Source organism: Mya arenaria, chromosome 10 (assembly GCF_026914265.1).
Source record: "Mya arenaria isolate MELC-2E11 chromosome 10, ASM2691426v1".
Taxonomy (NCBI): Eukaryota; Metazoa; Mollusca; class Bivalvia; order Myida; family Myidae; genus Mya; species Mya arenaria.
The window spans coordinates 54,714,726-54,736,088 of NC_069131.1; the positions used below are offsets into that span (position 1 = coordinate 54,714,726).

Consider the following 21,363-nt stretch of genomic DNA (forward strand, 5'->3'; position numbering starts at 1 on the left):
TGTGCAAACATGTATTTGTTACATACCCAAAGCAAGCCGACTTCAAAGTAGTTTTTCTACAACATACGCTAACGTTTAAAAGATAATATTAGGTTTCGCGTTAACATAAACGATAATATACTTAACTTGTTCTTGAAAGTTGTTGTTGTTTTTGTTGTTGTTTAGTTTAGAGAAATAAACTTTGAAAATCTATTTACAAGTTGTTGAACAAATACAATTAAGTAAGAGAAAGCACAAGAAACCCTTCTGTTTAGAAAGCATAACTCTTGGGCCCAACATACACAAAACGTACAGACGTTACAGACAAACCACATGTATGTCAAACTATCTTCATCAACAATTGATTATACCTTGCGTCTCTGCTTTCGAAGCTGGTGTGTCATGTTTAATATTCATATTTGCATCAATTATTTTAAACGGTCTTGTATGATAATTGTCATTGATTTAATGGTACAAGGATATCTTACAATTGATCGGAAGAAACACATTAATATATAACATTTCAACGAGCCAAACAATTTAACACTCATAAAAGCCCTTTCGACGTATCTTCATATTATACAAACGCATCAAAACTGCTGAGCATCGAAAACAACGAAAGAATAAAGGACGAAATATGTAACTTTGTTATTCACAACAAACGATAATGGCATAAAAGTTTGTACAAGTATGTGAATGCTTTTGTTAAACGTAAACCATATAAAAGTGTTGATTAAGCAATGGAAGCCCTCGATTATTGATGTGCTGTATAACAATTTAAATGAAAGACATTTTGAAAATCAAGAGGGTAGCTGTTAAAATGGACCATGAAACAAATACTTTTGATATTGAAATATACTTATTTTAATCGTAACATAATGAAGAAAAAATTATAAACAATACTCACATTCAAAATGCATATGTGCAATAAATATCATTATGTTCATGAATCTTTTTAGAATAGGCTCAATAATAATACAGTCAAGTATTTATAGATTAAAACCAATATACATGACACTACATTTAACAGAAATAAATGATTTAGTTGATTAATGCTGTGTTTGCCCTTTGATAGTTTAAACTGATTACCGTGTGTTGTTATTTCTAAAAGAACAATTATAACGTTGTCATAAACTGTGTTGGTTATGTAGTTTCCATTATGTCGTATACAAGATCTATCGCTCGTTGTAATAGTCATTACTAGCAACATCTTCGCAGTTCCTCTCATTCTCCCCACGTGCGATGCGATCTACTTGAACAGTAGTGGCTTCAATCATGTTATACTGATGATCGTCTTGTTGTGTTGTTCCATCTGGATTTTTTTTAATTCATAGTACACAACGTTGACACCTATGAGGATCGTAACGGGTTATTTCTATTACCTCTATCTTAAGCACATATCAATTGGGTTCATGAACAGATCAAGTGTTTCTTACTTTCAAAACCCTTAAAGTATAACACTTAAAGTATGAGATATAAATAATAGATTGTAAAACGACGCGTGAAATTATTATATGATACTGCAAATTATTAACAACCGGAATTAAGCATTCCCGTTACCAAATACTAAATGAAATAAAGTTACCTATATTCGAATGTCCTGTATCAGCCGGACGCTGTTCAAGAGTTACTTCAGGGTTGTTCTTCTTAACTTTCCGCCTAAAATGACATATAACGTGTATGATTCATACTAAAATAGCCATACTTTTGTCCATGAGTAGCCGTTACTTTATATTTGCAAATTAAAATACTCGCAGGCATTATAAAACTGCTATTGAAACCTCTTTTTATGAATATATGTGTATTTTGTTAGTAATGGACGCAATTCTATTGATAGCTATTTTCAAACAAACAATTACATTACCTCAGTTTCAGAATAACTGCTATGATCAATGCACATGTCATTCCCCCTATTACGAGTGCAATGACTCCTATCACTGCAGTTATTTCAACACTTACTCCAGAAGCAGCAGTTGTTGAATTGCAGTATAACCCGTGTAAAGATGTAAGTAAACAAATACTACAATAACCGGTCAATCTGTTGCAAGTCTTACAAAGAATATTACAACGTTTATCACACTCTTCACCCCAATATCCTTCAACGCATCCTGCAATACATCGACCACTGCTTGCATCACATGAATTATCGATACAAGTTGTACTACATGTTGTACAATTGCCATGAACATCTGGATACACTCCCTTTGCGCATTCTGTACATATCCCGTTATTTTGTAAACAGTTTAGGCATCCGTTATCCATATCGGTGTGACCCCCATTCCCATTCACACAAACATTTCTGCAACTTCCATCATCGTTACAATCCCCATTCCCACATTGTAAAGGGCAATGTGTTTAACAGAAGGTGCTCACATCATAAAATCCCGCCTTACAAGAATCGCATCCATCGGGTTCACTACATCGGCAGTTCTTATAGTCACAGGTACTGTTGCAGTTTTTACCATATTTTCCTTTTAACCATAAGTTCCATCATTATTACAGGATCCTCAATCACATCGGACTGAACAGGTATTGTTACAATAACTATTTGTATCATAAAATGTTTCCTTGCACGAGTAGCAAACTAAACCTTTTTCTTGTGAACACGTATAACAATTTCCACGACAGGGATTGTGACATCTGTAACCATATATTCCTTCAACACAGCCATTCAAACAGATATTATTTCCAAGCTTAAAGTGATTCCCACATGCTGTAACACCTCCTTTACAGCAAGCACAGTTTAACATACAGTCCACGTCCTCTCCGTCAAGAGTTACCGTAACTGAAAATAAAACGTTGGAACACGCTCTAAGAAACTTCAATGTATTGATGTATTGTTTTGTGAAGTAGGTGAACTAAATCATTTTTTAAACATGGACTGAGTGTACCATCTCCTTCAGAAATAAATATTTATGTTTCAGACTTGATAAGTATGTTTGTGGGGACTTTATTGAGAAATTTAATTTGTTAAGAAATTTCAAGACTTGTTTAGTTATAAAGTGTGCATTATTATACATACATTTTATTATTTCATATTGACATAAAATGATCTCAATCGGAAACTCATCTCGGGAGCGCCAAATACTGATTATGTACCCAGAACGTACCTTACCTGCTATGATGAAAGTGCATCACATTAAAATACTTGGTTTATTTAAGAAAGAAGTATGATTTAGATGTATACTTATAGTTTTTTAGTAAAGTAAACTTTAAACAGTATTGAATGTACCAACAATATTCTATTTCAAATTCGGGTCAAGTAGTAATCAAATTTAAATTTAAAACTAATGTAACCATGTCCTTACCTCCTAAGCATGTTCTTGAAATGGCCAGTATCACGCACAAGATGAAGCTCAGACTATTCATGTCTAATTAGTTCTTCGTTGCTGTCAATATAAGAGTAACTGTTTACAAGACAGTTAAAGTAAACAAATATTGGATACGAAATTCACCTTCCCTGTATATGCCTTATTTCATGTATAAAGCTAGACCCAGTTAAATCCCGTATTGCAAAAAGTTAACAGATAGTGGGAAATGATGGGTTATAAATGTTTTCGAAATCCATGATACCTCGGCACGCGAAACCTGGTTGTCATTGTCTTCTTTTTTAAAAACCAAATGCTTGCACAGAATAAATATTTTACCAAGGCAATATCTTCGTTATCACAATAGTTGCTGTCGAACTAAGAACTATTAATTGAGTATTATTAATTGAATTTTATTAAAACCAATGCGCATGTTTTGATATTCTAGTGTAGGAATTAAAGTGTCAGACAGCACAAACATCCAGTAGTGCGTTCTACAGGACTTCTTCCTAAAAAATAGTTCAGTTTCTCAATATGGAAAATAACATTAATCCTTCCATTAGAACGCTACTTGAAATAGGCAATTTATTGAGAAATCTTAAATGTTGGAGTTGTAAGTCTTGGTTAAATTCGTTTCCGCGATGCAAACTCCACGAATTGTACTAAACTTCCCTCATGTATGTTATCAACAGCAAAAAAAACAAAACAAAAAAGGTTCCATTGACCATGATGAACTGTACATCCTGATGTTTCAAGATATTCTCCATTTAGAATTTGTAATTTCGTAGCGTATAAAACGAATGCCAAAGTGTTTATTATCAAACAAATACTAAGATTTATGCTCAAGTTTACTTCTGAAATACACCGTTGAAGTTTGGAGGTAGGTTATTAACTATTAAAATAAAGAGGGAGGATGTCAAGTGGACCGACACAAAATAAAGTATAATGTGCAATGATATTCGATACACTTTATCCATCAGAAAATCCATCTTTAATCGTCTTGTAAGGCTAACATTATTTCATTGTTACAAATAATATCAACTTCATAAGGCAAGACCATTCGCGTTATGGTCGTAATTTTCCTCGATTGAAACAAATACTGATGCCAATTTTAAGAGATTCTCCCTCGCGGGGAACGAGTCCAAAACCTATTGAAGCAGACAAATCTGCTAATAGACTACTCTCACGTATTCGTAGCATCCTCATCAATAACTTCCATAGTATCCTCATTGTCGCAAATGTAATTGGGCTTCTCTTTAAATGTTGGTGGTGTTTAATTTAGGTTTCGGCCAAATTTGATTATGATGGTCGTTGTACTAGTACCAAAACATTATTCCCCACTGAATGATATTAAGAAGAATCAAAGGCGACTTTGTTGCACTGTAATTTCTGGCCATGAGTTGTTGTAAAATATTTGTCATAAGGTCTTGTAATTTATTAGCGTATAAGCCGAATTCAATAGAGTCAATTACATATACAAATGCAATGACTTATATCCAAGTTATGAAAAAGGAGTTTGCAAAACGATTATCGTATTGGTGTGTTTTGGCCACTGATGGGTGGTACTTCATCTAGGTATGTGCACATATTTAGAATGGCATGCATGATGCGATAATAACATATTTTAAAACGCGTTTTTATCATACGAAATATAATCGCACATTCGTTGAATCGATGGCTCAAAATTAGTAAATTTTAAATGCTACCCCTTCTGATATATGCACATAATATGTTGTCTGCAATTGTCTACATGAATTATCAATTATTATATCAAAAATAACATCAGTCATAATCAACAACAGTTTAATTGCAAACTGTGACCTTCAAGCTTCAAAATGGCTTCAAATTATTTTTTTCAGTACTCATATACAGAGTTTTGTTTCCTAATTTTAAATGTGCGATTTCAATTGAATTTCTATGTAAGCACAATTTATATTTGCTAATTGCAAATTATTCCAAACCATTAAAGCACAGGTTTCTTTGCACCAGTTAATGTCAGGGTGTCATGCTAATTAAACTATTTAGTTATTGTTTCCTTGTCTTGTCCTTACTTGCTATGTTTGATGTTGCAAGGCTCAGTATCGCACACAAAATGAAGCTCAGATTAGTCATGGGGGTTTCTTCGTCTTCGAGAGAAAGAACATATATAAGTTACAAAAACTACAAATAAATTACAATGAATAATATATTTAATTGTGTTTTGCTTATTTTGAATACTTAATATCTATTAAGGCCGATTTTGCCATTCCGCTCTAGAGAAAAACGGCACAAAGTTATTAATATATATATATATATATATTTTATTGTATTTGCGCCCTTAAAACCTGAAAAAAACATATTGGGCGCCATCAGATTATTAATTAGGCTTCAAGAATAACATCTTTAAGTGTTGTGTTGTCGTTATACCAGGTTTGAAAATGATTTTTGTCGTGTCAAAATTGTATGGTTTATATCCATCATTAAAAAAATACAGCATTCATTAAGTCGCCATTTATATTATGTTCACAATTATAAATGGAACAAATGGCATACACGATAATGTGTTATACAGCTTAGATGCTCTCAGCTGTTTCTAGTGCAATACTTTCACATCGTCATAATTGCAATTTTGCAGATAAGACAACTGCGCAAGATAAACAAACAAAACCCTTCTGAATAAAACTATGTTCGTAGAGTCTAAGTGGGTTAACTTGGCGTACAGATACGTTGATATATTCAGCCAAGAAACTCATGTATACAAGTACATGAAATCATCTGGTAATTGATATGACATTATAAGGTTAAGCTGACGCGTATTATATACGTATGTGCAACAATGTAATTAATTATGTTATGAAAACTTCTTAAGAAAACAACCAATATTTTTAGCCAATTAAATTGCTAATTGATAGTATTGGACTTAATCATTAAGAATTTTAACTTTTGCGGATGTGTAAAGGTCCACCTACTGTCACTCATCCGATACACACTTCCTGCGTCAGATTTTGCGTTGACAATTTATCATCCAATGCGATTGTATTCTAAGTCAGTTATATGACCTTTACTCACTTCGCCCATTCTGTAAGAATTCACTTCATGTCATCTAACTATTGCTTAAAGCAGAAAAAATGTTCTCTTACATGGATTCTTAATTAAATGTTATGTCCATAACCGAATTATAATCCAGGCGTTAACAATACTAAAATCCTACTATAGTTTATAAACTTTTCTAAAAGTTGTATTCTTAATTTGATACTGCTTTGACGAAAACGACGGTTAATTTAACCACTGAATACCGTCTTTAGATGTTCATTCATGCAATCATACACTTGCACAATAATCTAATGAAGCATATTGAAACATACTTTCGATATGCATTTGACAAAGTACACAACTGAAACAAAATAAATAGTATTCTGATTTATAACTATCATTGTAACTGAATAAGATTAATGACATTTTATGTAGAGCAGAGATAATGCATTGAACACATAAACTGCCGGTGCATGGACAGTCTTGCTTTTATCATACGTTTCAGGTGCTCGTATTGAATTGACAGACAGAGAACGTAGGGTTAATCTGCTTGTCATAACGAACCTGCCTTCCAAGTTTGAGATGTTTCGGCGTTAGCGTTTTTTTCAGTTATTGATCGTAAACAGATTTTCAGTTAGAGGTCGCGTCGACCGTGACCTTTAATCCAATGACATAACACTCAATATGGATTAGGTGCTGTCATTATCATCCTGCCTGTTATGTTTGAGGTCTATGGGTTTTTAAGTATTTCAGCGGAAACGAATATTCAGCTCGATGTTACCAGGATCACGACCTTTGACCCAATGACCTCACATCAATGGTGCTCATCTGTTGGTCAGTACAAACCTGCATACCAAGTTTGAGGCCAAGAATTTCTTATATGAAAGCACATGCTTATATTTTGCATTCCTGGATTCGCTTCTTTTCATATAAAATGTGTCGTCTTCCCCTTCACGTGATACGATATTGTTCATCCTTTGATGGATACGGGTTGCTTTTCAACTGTGGTGTAATTCAATGTTTGGTACATGGATCACTCAAACAGGAGAAAGCAACAGTTACCTAATACGTTTGATGATTTAAATGCAATATTTCATTGTGCATAGTATAGTTAAGTTTAATGCATTATTTTTTTCAATCTATGTAGGTTTAATGATTAAAAAAATCAAAAAACACGAGCGTATACTTTGTTTACAGATAAAAAAAAAATATAAGCCTTAATAAACGCGTGTTTTTAACTAATAGCTATGTGGCCACATATTCTCCTGTTAGAAGTGCCGAAGTTTTGTTTTTATTTTTAATGTTTATTTCCTACTTTTCTGTGGATATATCTTTTTTGTTGTGTTTTCGGCTAATGTCTTGAGCATTTTTATTTATTTTTTAGGGCTTTAAAGACATTTTATAAAATTGTCAATAATATTTCCTTTGATATTTGAAAATTCCCCCCTTTTTTTCGGGGGGGGGGGGGATGGTAAAATAGAAGAAATAAAACAAGGAAATCGGGAATGTTTATTTGTTTATTTTGACCTCATTTAATGAAATGCATTCATACTTATTATAGTGTTTTCTATAAATAAACAATGCTATTGGAAATTTATGTGACATATGTGTTTGTTTAATACCCAAGGGCGAGGCGACTTCAACGTAGTTATTCTACAACATATGATAACATTTTAAAATAATACTAAGTTTGACGTTTCCATACATTAGACACAAAATGTACGAATAACACAGACAAGCCACACGAAAACCAAATTATCTTCATCAACAAATGATAATACCTTGTGTCTGTGCATTTCGATGAATGACTCGCGCTGTGCTTTTATGTTCATTAAACATGATGGTACCAGTCTATTTTTTTTTGCATGATTGTTTAATTGATTTAATGTCAAAATGATATCTTGCAACTAAACGGCAGACACAGATTATGTATCCGTTTCAAAGATCCGAAATTATATTGTTTTTAAGGCTATTGATGTTATTTGTGTAATGTGCAATTTGACTTTAAATCATCTTTAAGTATAACGTGTACTTAATATCGTATAATGTAAAGACAACTCTCGCATATTGTTTGAACAATTTAACACTCATAAAGGCCCATGCGACGTATCTTCATTATCAAACAAACACATCCAAACTGCTGACCATAGAAAACAACGGAGGAATAAAGGAAGAGATATATGCAACTTATTTATTTACAACAAACGATAATGACATACACATTTGTACAAGTATGTTCAATGTTTTTGTTAAAGATACTCAATGTAATAGTGTTTGATTATTGATAGTATTGGACTTAATCATTAAGAATTTTAACTTTTGCGGATGTGTAAAGGTCCACCTACTGTCACTCATCCGATACACACTTCCTGCGTCAGATTTTGCGTTGACAATGTATCATCCAATGCGATTGTATTCTAAGTCAGTTATATGACCTTTACTCACTTCGCCCATTCTTTAAGAATTCACTTCATGTCATCTAACTATTGCTTAAAGCAGAAAAAATGTTCTCTTACCTGGATTCTTAATTAAATGTTATGTCCATAACCGAATTATAATCCAGGCGTTAACAATACTAAAATCCTACTATAGTTTATAAACTTTTCTAAAAGTTGTATTCTTAATTTGATACTGCTTTGACGAAAACGACGGTTAATTTAACCACTGAATACCGTCTTTAGATGTTCATTCATGCAATCATACACTTGCACAATAATCTAATGAAGCATATTGAAATATACTTTCGATATGCATTTGACAAAGTACACAACTGAAACAAAATAAATAGTATTCTGATTTATAACTATCATTGTAACTGAATAAGATTAATGACATTTTATGTAGAGCAGAGATAATGCATTGAACACATAAACTGCCGGTGCATGGACAGTCTTGCTTTTATCATACGTTTCAGGTGCTCGTATTGAATTGACAGACAGAGAACGTAGGGTTAATCTGCTTGTCATAACGAACCTGCCTTCCAAGTTTGAGATGTTTCGGCGTTAGCGTTTTTTTTCAGTTATTGATCGTAAACAGATTTTCAGTTAGAGGTCGCGTCGACCGTGACCTTTAATCCAATGACATAACACTCAATATGGATTAGGTGCTGTCATTATCATCCTGCCTGTTATGTTTGAGGTCTATGGGTTTTTAAGTATTTCAGCGGAAACGAATATTCAGCTCGATGTTACCAGGATCACGACCTTTGACCCAATGACCTCACATCAATGGTGCTCATCTGTTGGTCAGTACAAACCTGCATACCAAGTTTGAGGCCAAGAATTTCTTATATGAAAGCACATGCTTATATTTTGCATTCCTGGATTCGCTTCTTTTCATATAAAATGTGTCGTCTTCCCCTTCACGTGATACGATATTGTTCATCCTTTGATGGATACGGGTTGCTTTTCAACTGTGGTGTAATTCAATGTTTGGTACATGGATCACTCAAACAGGAGAAAGCAACAGTTACCTAATACGTTTGATGATTTAAATGCAATATTTCATTGTGCATAGTATAGTTAAGTTTAATGCGTTATTTTTTTCAATCTATGTAGGTTTAATGATTAAAAAAATCAAAAAACACGAGCGTATACTTTGTTTACAGATAAAAAAAATATAAGCCTTAATAAACGCGTGTTTTTAACTAATAGCTATGTGGCCACATATTCTCCTGTTAGAAGTGCCGAAGTTTTGTTTTTATTTTTAATGTTTATTTCCTACTTTTCTGTGGATATATCTTTTTTGTTGTGTTTTCGGCTAATGTCTTGAGCATTTTTATTTATTTTTTAGGGCTTTAAAGACATTTTATAAAATTGTCAATAATATTTCCTTTGATATTTGAAAATTCCCCCCTTTTTTTCGGGGGGGGGGTGATGGTAAAATAGAAGAAAAAAAACAAGGAAATCGGGAATGTTTATTTGTTTATTTTGACCTCTTTTAATGAAATGCATTCATACTTATTATAGTGTTTTCTATAAATAAACAATGCTATTGGAAATTTATGTGACATATGTGTTTGTTTAATACCCAAGGGCGAGGCGACTTCAACGTAGTTATTCTACAACATATGATAACATTTTAAAATAATACTAAGTTTGACGTTTCCATACATTAGACACAAAATGTACGAATAACACAGACAAGCCACACGAAAACTAAATTATCTTCATCAACAAATGATAATACCTTGTGTCTGTGCATTTCGATGAATGACTCGCGCTGTGCTTTTATGTTCATTAAACATGATGGTACCAGTTTATTTTTTTTTGCATGATTGTTTAATTGATTTAATGTCAAAATGATATCTTGCAACTAAACGGCAGACACAGATTATGTATCCGTTTCAACGATCCGAAATTATATTGTTTTTAAGGCTATTGATGTTATTTGTGTAATGTACAATTTGACTTTAAATCATCTTTAAGTATAACGTGTAGTTAATATCGTATAATGTAAAGACAACTCTCGCATATTGTTTGAACAATTTAACACTCATAAAGGCCCTTGCGACGTATCTTCATTATCAAACAAACACATCCAAACTGCTGACCATAGAAAACAACGGAGGAATAAAGGAAGAGATATATGCAACTTATTTATTTACAACAAACGATAATGACATACACATTTGTACAAGTATGTTCAATGTTTTTGTTAAAGATACACAATGTAATAGTGTTGAATGACAAACTGTAGTCCTCTTAGTTTATGATTTATGCCCTGCATTACAATTTAAATGAAGGACATTTTGAAAATCAAGAGGGTAGCTGTAGCTGTGAAAATGGACCATGAAACATATACTTTTGGTTTAAAAAAAAGCAGAATACTAAAACAATATCCAAATCAGTATGTTTTCCCGCTAATTCACGTTGATTCAAAACACTAACAACAGTTTTGGCAACTTAATTCAATTATCAAAGGCATAAATGGATGATGAGAGCGAAGTTGTAAATATCATTTTTATGTTTTGCAATATACTTATTTTAGTCGTAACATAATAAAGCATTTTTTATAAACAATACACATATTCAAAATGCATCTGTACTATCATTATTTTTAGGGATATTTTTAGAATAGGCTCAATAATAATAATACAGTCGTACCCCGTTGGCTCGAACTCGCTTGGCTCGAATTCCTCATTGGGTCGAACTAGATGTAAATGATCAATTTATTTTAACTGTAGGTAAATAATCCCGCTTGGCTCGAATTTTTCGAGGCTCGATGAATTTTTGCCGGTCTCTGGGAGTTCGACCCATCAGGGTTCGACTGTACAGTCAAGTGTATATAGATTAAAACCAATTTACATGACAGTAAAAGTAAATATTTCAGTTTATTCATGCTACGCTTGCCGTTTGTTGGTTTACACTTCATAACGTTTGTCGTTATTTCTAAAATAACAATAACGTTGTCATAAACTGTGTTGGTTATGTAGTTTCCATTATGTCGTATACAAGATCTACCGCACGTTGTAATAGACATTTCCAGCAACATCTTCGCAGTTCCTCTCATTCTCCCCACGTGCGATGTGACCCACTTGAACAGTGTTGGCTTCAATCATTATATACTGATGATCGTCTTGTTGTGTTGTTCCATCTGGATTCTTTTTTAATTCATCGTATACAGTGCTGACACCTTCGGGAATTATAAAGGACTATTTATATTACCATCATGTTTTTAAAGCAAATATCCTATGTCAAATATAGTTCTCGTACAGATTAAGTGTATCTTACTTTCATAACACTTAAATTGTAACACTCAAATTACAAATGATAAAACGTCATGTAAAATTCTTAAATCATTACTGCAAATTATAAGTAAACGGATCTGGGCAAACCTGTAATAAAATAATAAATTGAATCTAATTTACCCATATTTGAATGTCCTGTAACAGCTGGGCGCTGTTCATGACTTACTACAGTGTTGCTTTTCTTTACTCTACGCCTAAAATAAACATATAACGTGTATGATTCATAGCCATACCTTTGTTCAAGACTAGGCCGTTACTTTATATTTGCAAATTAAAATACTCGCAGACATTATAATACTGCTATTGAAACCTCATTTCATGAATATATGTTTATTATGTTAGTAAAAAATGCAATACTATTGATAGCTATTTTTAAATAAACCATTACATTACCTCCATTTCAGAATAACTGCTATGATCAATGCACATGTCATTCCCCCTACTAAGAGAGCAATGACTCCTATCACTGCAGTTATTCCAACACTGACTCCAGAAGCAGCAGTTGTTGAATTGCAGTATAACCCGTGTAAAGATGTTAGTACACACGTATTACAATAACCGGTCAATCTGTCGCAAGTCTTACAAAGAATAGTACAACGTTCATCACACTGTTCACCCCAATATCCTTCAACGCATCCTGCAGCACATCGACCACTGCTTGCATCACATAAATTATCGATACAAGTTTTACTACATGTTGTACAATTGCCATGTATATCTGGATAAAATCCCTTAGCGCATTGTGTACATATGCTGTTATTTTGTGAGCAATTGAGACATTCTTTAATCATATCTGTTTGACCCCCATTCCCATTCACACAAACATTTCTGCAACTTCCATCATCGTTACAAACCCCGTTCCCACATTTTAAAGGACAATGTGTTTGACAGAAGGTGCTCACGCCATAAAATCCCGCCTTACAAGAATCACATCCATCCGGTTTAGTACATCGACAGTTCTGATAAGCACAGGTCTTGTTGCAATAACTTTTTGTATCAAAAAATGTTTCCTTGCAGGTGTAGCATTTGCGACCTGATTCTTGTGAACACTTAGAGCAATTTCCACGACACGGGTGGTGACATCTGTAACCATATATTCCTTCAACACAGCCATGAAAACAAACATTATTTGCACATGCTGTGACACCTCCTTTACAGCAAGTACAATTTAACGCACAGTCAACATCCTTCCCGTCAATAGTTACTGAAGCTGAAAATAAAACGTTGAAACCCGGGCTAAGAATCATCAATTGTATTGATGTATTATATTGTTTAGTATTGGATCTAAAGCATTTTGTAAACATGGACTGAGTGTACCCCCTCCTTTGGAACTAAAATATTTATGTTTATCACTTGATAATTTTGATAAGATTGGTGGGTTTTGTTCAGAATTTTCATTACTTTTTATAGTCTTAAAATATGCATTATTGTGCATAAGTTTCATTTTAATTATTCCATCTTGGCATAAAAAATATTCATAATAGGAAACTAATGTCGGGTTCGCCCAATACTTATGCAGTACCCTAAAACCTTACATGATTCGATGAAAGTTCATCACATTGAAAAACTTTGTTTGTTTTATGAAATAAAGACGAATTACTTTTAAATTAGAGTCAATTTTTAAAAGCATTTAAAGTACCAATTTTTATTTGGCAAAGTTAAAGTGATATTTCCGTTTCAAATTATTATTTGTGTAACCATGTCCTTACCTCCAAAGCATGTACTTGAAATGGTCAATAACACGCACAAGACGATGCTCAGGCTATTCACGTCTAGTTCTTTCTTCATCGCTGTCAATATAATATATATTATTTACAAAACGGTTGAAAAAGAACGTGTCTCAATTTGTCCCTGATAAAAAAAGCAGAACAGCTACGAACTCCATGTCATTAAGATTTTTCACAATGTGCTCTAAATGATTTAGAAAAAAAGAAATATAACCATTGTTTTTAAGCTTTTATTGCATTAGGACTTCATTCTTTTTCATTGTTTAAACTGCAAGTCATAGCAATTAATTATTGAACTAATTGGAGGCCGATATGCATTTTCAATGGATGGAAATGCAGATTATAATTTAGTTTTATTTTTAATAAAAGAGTAACAGCATATTGTATTTAACTAGTTTACTCTTTGGTTTTAGGTAGTTGCTTTTATGATCAATTGATTCAATGTATATAATTATCCATAAATTACGATAATCAATTGAAGGGATTTAAATGTCCTGACAATAAATAATACGTTGACTACTTATCAAGAAGTTGAACATTTGACTGCTCCTCTATGTATATACTCTTGTGCACGTGAATGGATGTGTTTCCAACTTCACATGCAACGTACAGACACATTACATTACTCGCGTTTTATATCACGACTGGTTTTAATGTGTTGTTTGACAAAATCATAGCCTATACATGGCCTCAGAGTTTCCCGGACGCATGTTTTTTTAAAGTATGCAGATCATTTTGTGTAAAGGGCACCTGCAATGAAGATATTCTATAAAACTAATGGTAATTGAACGAAATGCAACTTTCTGGTGTTAAGCTTACATGTATGATATCCATTTTGAATAGTTCTGTAAGCTGTAAATAGTTCAATTAATGTTCACCTGATTATCATGCTGCAATCCGATTTATTTTTTTTATTAATGCATATACCCGTGTTTACTAATGCATTTGCGTTTAATTATTCCCAAACCTTAAGTTGGCATTTAGTTGTAAAATCGATGCCACACTGACAAAAGAAGATGTTAATTCATCAATTGCAGCCCTCTTTGACTGTTAAATATCACCACTGTTCACTTTCTTAATATAACCATGCACTATTTGACTGCTTAAGGTTACATTAAAGGAATATAGGGCTTTCGGAATCATTTAGTGCCCATCAAATGCCATAATTACACGATCATTTAGACTGAATTTAAATTGTTGCCTATAAAGGGATTAACTTTAGTTTAGCTTTGTACTGTCAAAAGGCAATAAAAGGGATGTTAAATCAAATGGCTTCTTCCGTCTTCAGTTCCAGATAGATTATAGAATCAATTCCATATCGATCAATTATTTTTTCAACAATTTTTCTTTGGTCACCAACGGCTTATTAGTGATAAAGATTGACATTTTTGTTGGACACCGATACTGCATATACAGGAAATGTTGTGTTTTGTAATGTCGTCTTTATTCAAATGCGGTCATGCAATCGGTATTAACGGAAAAAGCCCAGTAGCCAATACATTAACAACAACCTTGTTCAAAGGCAAGAGGCAAATGCCTAACACAAACAGAAGGTCATCTTGAAACAAAAAATGTAACACTGGGCTTCGAACGATTCAACACGTTTTTTTAATGTATTTTAAAAGTTGTAATATTTTAGTAATAAAATGTAGCTATCAATCAGCTTTGACATAAGTATTGATTTCGGCATGTATTCTTTCTAAAGGCGCATAATGTTGTTGAATATGTCAAAAACAATTATAGATTTATCTCTTCATCTTGGTGTATCTGTACTTGAAATATGCAATGTATTTAGAGAACTTGTATGTATGAGGTGTAAATTTCGGCTGAATTTGATTTTGCATGCCAATGTACACTTAATTTACTATTTAATATTATAATTGTCCAAAATGGCAATTAAAGGTTCTAGGTTCTATTGACCATAATGTACCCTGAATCCTGACATTGAGATGTTTTAAAATATTTCCATTTAGGGTTTCTCAGCGTAGTAAGCGAATGCAAAAGTGTCCATTATAACTATTCATGTTCAAGTTCATTCATGATATACACGGTAGAGGTTTGAAGGTAGCTTATCCACTGTAGAATAAATAAGGGAGTTATCAGGTTGACCGACGACTAATGGAGTATAATGTGCAATAATATAGGATACACGACACACCTAATGAAATAAATACGCATCTTGTAACTAAATCTGTCCGGAAATCAATCTTTATCTACTTGCTAGGCTAACGTTATTCAATGTTACAAGAAAATATTAACTATATGAGGTAAGAACGTTCGCGTACTGTTCATTATTTTCCTTGGTTGAAATCAATACTGCTGGCCATTTTTTAAAAGGAAACGTGAATGACTGTTTACCTGACTTTGCTTGTTTCTGAAATTTTTCGTAACGTGCCTTTACCTCCTCGCGCCTTTCAGGCACGATCACCTTCTCCTTGAAATCCTCAATGCCGTGTTTCTCTGACATCTCGATCTCTGTAACATGCAAATATTTGAACTGTAAAGTCCATTTTTTAAAAAGGCATGAGAAAGATCACCTGGCGGGGAATAAAACTCTTTTGGGCACACAACTATACTACTATACTACTATACCACTATCAGAAGTGTATGTATCAACAACATAAGACAAGCACCATCATAGTTTGAAATGCTCTTTTAATAATAATGTGTACGCATTGTGTAAGGGTTATCATTCTCTTAACACAGTACAAATGACTCAATAACTATAGCATGTACCACTCTAGTATTAACAGCGTATTTACATCTCGCATGTCATTTGTTTTTGTGTACATACTTTCTCAGTTAAAAATTAATGCAAACTATTCTAACAGTCATAGTCAGCCGCATATTTACCCCAACATCTGGTAAGAATGAACTAAATAAACGATAACGATCCTAATGATTGACGGCTACCAACAAATTACAAACATATATTTCAGAGTTAATTGTTTTAGCTGTACGTATTATTCTCTTTATAAAAATAAAACATATGTTTGTTTTTTGTCGGTTAGAACACAGAAAGGTGATTAATTACAAACAGAATTGTATGATCATACGAATTGTTATCGCACAATCGTTGAGTTCAGTCACTTACAAGGCTACCCTTTTCTGGTGTTCGCTGCAGTTGTCTACATCAATTATTTTTTCTTTATTTCTAAAATAGCATAGAATCAGTCATAATCAACATCAACTTAGTTGTTTTTTTAGCTTTAAATTTGGTATGTGTTTCTTTTATTCAGCACGTATGTACAATGTCACTGCAATGGATGGCACAGTTTTGAATAAAATAGAATTAATCAAAATGTTACTATATATGCTTAATCATTATGTATGTAAATACGTTTCTATTAATTAAATATTAATAGTGATATGTGTTTACTATGCTTTTACTCTGATATGCATTATATTCATTGTGGTATGTAAATACTTATGTAGTAATTAAATATTAATAGTGATATGTGTTCACTATTGTTTTACTCTGATATGCATATTTATTGTGGTATGCGTTTACTTTATATTTATTTTAATATGTGTAGTGATATGTGTTAACTATTTCTTTATTGTAATATCTGTATCATAATATCACACTGTCGGTTTAAATTGCGATGGTATCATGAAGACTAAGTTAAATATGTATTTTTTTAAAGGAAAACATTCATTGAAAAGAATCTACAAAGGGATAAACAGTTCTCACCTGTATATTCCTTTATCCCATAAACATGCATTAACATACAACCTTTGTAATGTTAATTACTCTGTACTGGATAAAGCCGTCTTAATGATTGAAACAGGATCCCAACAGATATATATATACATATGATATGATCTAAACGCACATTCAGCCCATTCTGTGCATACTTTTACATCCGCAATGTCGGCAATACACTCTGAATGCACTTATGTATATGATACAGTGACCTTGACATGCTAGAGTAAATATACATTCGATTATGTACGAAAAAGTTAGGTTCGGAGTTACATTATTGACATCAAGAGGGCGTTTTTAGGCCCTGAGTGAAAAGAAATGTTTAATCTATGTCGCATGTCATGGCAGACTGCACGCCTTCCTGAATATTTAGATAGACGCCGTGACAAAAGTTTGCAAGCACCGCTGCTGACTTGGACAATGGAATCGTTGGTAGCGATGACTTGGAAGAATATACATGTACTGTTCACATTCCGTCTGCATGTTGTCTACTGACACCAAGACATAATCAGTCATTCTCATACGCAAGCAGCCTTCTCATACCAATCAAACAAGTCTTATATTATATGGCAATGTAAACTATCATTATATAATCGGACCTACAGTAGTCAAACATTCAAAACGAACACAGGCAGAATGTTAAGGTCAAACAAACGCTAAACAAGTGACACATCATTCTTGTTTGTAAAAGTCTTAAATCTTATGACTCTTATTAAATTACACTGCTTCTAAAATAAATCTCTAGTTGCGCATAAATTCATCTATAAGAAGGAATATGCTTTATAAATCCCTTTAATGCTACTGTACATATTACAAATGCACGCGGAAAGTTATGTTGCTGACACATTGGTATTTATTTTAGACTTTGAATAATTTGAATGGAAATTATGATAATGCAAATGAACGTGATTTTTTTTTAAATTAAATAGTTCATTTTACTTGTATGAATATATCAATATACTGTCAAGCGACCTAAATAATATATAGTGACAAGCTGTTCGATCTTTATAATGGGCTGTTTTAAATATTCACGCCTTCACTAATTAGGTGCCATTACAACATCATAATATGTTTGCCTAAGTTGTGCCGTGTTTCGTGAGCAAATTGTTATGTACACACTATTTATAAACCATTACATGTATACTAACCTGTTGTCCCCTGTTTTACCCTATGCAAAATAGTGTTGGCTCCAGATTTGTATTAAAAACTTAATTGATGAACATAATTGATATTTATGCAGTAATTATGCATACGTTGGTTAGACTTTATCATACTCTGAATGGAGTACACGCAGCAGTCAACAAAACGTTGTTTTTTTTATTTTGTATATTTTAACAATAGTAGTAGCAAACTGAAACTCATCCTGAAGCTTTCAGCATGATATACGCTCATGTCATGAAGTAAATCAGCCTTGAAGTGTAATGAATTTGCATCCTTTAATTTTGATTTTAACTACGATATCACAATGAAAGTTAAGAGTACTCTTGCCAACAGGATGTTTACTGCAAATTATTTTATTAACACGTCTACTAAAGTTTAATTCTGAACAAGGGGTTAGCTCAAACGAGTGAATGCGAATAACTATTATATTTTTTTTTTAAATAAGTCCATATTTATTAGTCTAATAACACAATTATTTAACACAGAAAAGTATGGTTTTATCAGCGATTACAATGCAGCAAGTTATTTCAATTGGAGTCCATTGGCAGGAAAGTTGATGTGAACTATTTTGTCATGGTCCCCTGTTACGAAATATTTTCCACGATCATTACTTGATAGTTTGCACATATCATGTGAGATCGTTGGGACAAAACTCGAATCACGTCGATCCGAAGATATGTTATTATTAACGTTCACTTAAAACAAATGTTTGTGAGCTATAGGGACACACTATATGTATAAACTTAACCTTTTATTTAATTTTTTAACGTCAAGAAGTCTTTAATCGAATGCAATACATTGTTTCCAGGTTTTTATAACCATTACTTTTTTCTGTTTTTCACACATGTTATATCTAAAATTTACAATATCACTTTGCCTGTTTGTAAACAAACTATTTGGATATAAATACACGCTTAAAATGCTTATTTTTACAAGAAATGCGCAAATATCTTAAACTAAATTTTAAGATAAAAAATGTATTTGAATAAAGAAGTTAGTTCTTTGCCTTCATCGAAAGTAACGCAGACAGATTGGAAGAAAAAAACGAACTGATTGGCAGTCAAGTCTTGGCAAACAATGCCTTACTTAAATGGGGATATGTCGTTAGAAGTTGAACATGCATTCGTGTAAAAAAAATATACTTAAAACACTCAACATGGATATTGAAAGGTGATTAACGCCATCTTCAGAATTGGACTAATTATAAACACAAGCACATTAGTGTTGTGCCGGTTTAAATCACTTAGCAGATCTAAACAGATTTTGCATCAAATTGACCGTAAAAATGTACTGTTACGAGCTAACAATAATCCAAAACAATTTTGGTCATTATTGAAGTCTAACGCACGCCAAACTAAATCAATTCCTTGTAATATTAGGAATGAAGAGTGGTTTAGGCATTTTAAAAGACCCATTATTTAAAGATGGTTAGTTTATCTTGTTGAAAACAATAAACACGGATGGTTTACATAACCATGACATGGATTCAGTATTGAATTGTCCTATTACTAACGAAGAAGTGTTTCGGAGTATCGGTTAACTTAAAACGGACAAGACATGTGGAGCTGATGGAATAGGGGCAGAGTTTTATAAGCACCCATATTATTGATACTTTTTTAATAAAATTTTAGATACAGGGTCATTCCCAGATGCTTGGAGCGAAAGCATTTTGGTGCCTATATTTAAGTCAGGCTCGAGAAATGATCCATCTAATTATAGGGGCTTTCTCTCATCAATGGCATGTACAAAATAGTTTCTGGTATAAACAATGATCGGCTTACACTTTGGGCGGAGGAGTTTGGCGTAATTGACGAGGCACAGGCGGGTTTTCGCGCGAGTTATTCTACTATGGATATACTTTTCTGTTTGCAATCAATGATAACGAAATATACATCAAAGCCTTAGGGAGGTTTCACGTATTGTTTGTCTACTTTAAAAAGGCATTTGATTCGTGGGTTCACCAAACACTGTTTACTAGTCTGATGACTTAAGGCATTCGTGGTAAAGTATTAAATGTTCTTGTATCAATGTATGCAAATTTACATTTTGCGCGCGTTAGAGAAGAAAAGAGAAATTTATCAGAAGCCTTTGTTTGCAACATAAGTACCAGACAAGGAGATTAGAGTTCACCGATAATTTTTAGTCTTTATATAAACAACCTCTGTTCTTATTTAAGGGGAAATTTTAATAGAGGTATTTTCATAACAAATGTTATTCCCGACATTATAAGTCTGCTATTCGCAGACGACGTTGCAAATTGCGCAGAAACCGCGAATAACTTACAATTGCAACTTTACCGTATATCGGAATATTGTGATAACGCAGAAATGACTGTTAACTTAAAGAATACAGAAATCATTGTTTTTTGTTAACGGCGGCCCGTTGAGAAATTATAAAACCTCAATGTATACATAAATGGGTCTGCTTTTTACCCCCCCCCCCCAACTGCCAACCCAACCAGTTAACATTGCAGGCCAGTTAAGCAGTTTTCGCTATCAAATCTTAAAAAAGACCGTTTGGTTGCTGTAAAACCAAAAAAAAACTGTTCAAACTATTTGACTGTATGGTGGTCCCCATTTTGACATATGGAGCGGAGATCTTGGGTTGTAGTTTCGCCTCTTAAATCGAACGACCTCAAAGTTCGTTCTGTAAAACTTTTCTCGGTCTAACTATAAGTACTAATAATTGTATGACACTAGGTGAATGCGGTCGTTCTGCATA

At 33.1% G+C, this 21,363-nt stretch overlaps 1 protein-coding gene and 1 long non-coding RNA gene across 3 annotated transcripts; both read right to left on the reverse strand.

Moving 5' to 3' along the window:
• Positions 1 to 1,549: 1,549 nt before the first annotated feature.
• On the reverse strand, positions 1,550 to 6,488 carry LOC128204247 (uncharacterized). Its single transcript, XR_008256140.1, has 4 exons — positions 6,236 to 6,488; positions 3,288 to 3,368; positions 1,844 to 2,764; positions 1,550 to 1,638 (listed from the first exon to the last, which is right to left on the reverse strand). It is a non-coding gene; the product is annotated as an uncharacterized LOC128204247 (long non-coding RNA).
• A 4,321-nt stretch (positions 6,489 to 10,809) lies between these two features.
• On the reverse strand, positions 10,810 to 17,539 carry LOC128204242 (scavenger receptor class F member 2-like). 2 transcript variants are annotated; one of them, XM_052905632.1, is made up of 6 exons: positions 17,470 to 17,539; positions 16,134 to 16,250; positions 13,758 to 13,838; positions 12,442 to 13,258; positions 12,169 to 12,242; positions 10,810 to 11,933 (listed from the first exon to the last, which is right to left on the reverse strand). In XM_052905632.1, exons 1-6 carry the CDS (start codon positions 17,504 to 17,506, stop codon positions 11,758 to 11,760), a joined length of 1,302 nt encoding a protein of 433 aa, XP_052761592.1. In that variant the 5' UTR covers positions 17,507 to 17,539; the 3' UTR covers positions 10,810 to 11,757. The 2 variants fall into 2 exon arrangements, with proteins under 2 accessions (XP_052761592.1, XP_052761594.1); XM_052905634.1 differs by having other exon boundaries at positions 10,811 to 11,933; positions 16,177 to 16,250.
• Positions 17,540 to 21,363: the final 3,824 nt, after the last annotated feature.

Bases quoted from the DNA above. Each gene is read 5' to 3' on its own strand.
- LOC128204242 (XM_052905632.1), bottom strand. From the start codon at position 17,506: ATGTTAATGCATGTTTATGGGATAAAGGAATATACAG. The intron at 16,251-17,469 runs GTGAGAACTGTT...TGCATGTTACAG, and splicing joins TGGGATAAAGGAATATACAG to AGATCGAGATGTCAGAGAAA. The intron at 11,934-12,168 runs GTAAATTAGATT...TAATTCCCGAAG, and splicing joins TACAGGACATTCAAATATGG to GTGTCAGCACTGTATACGAT.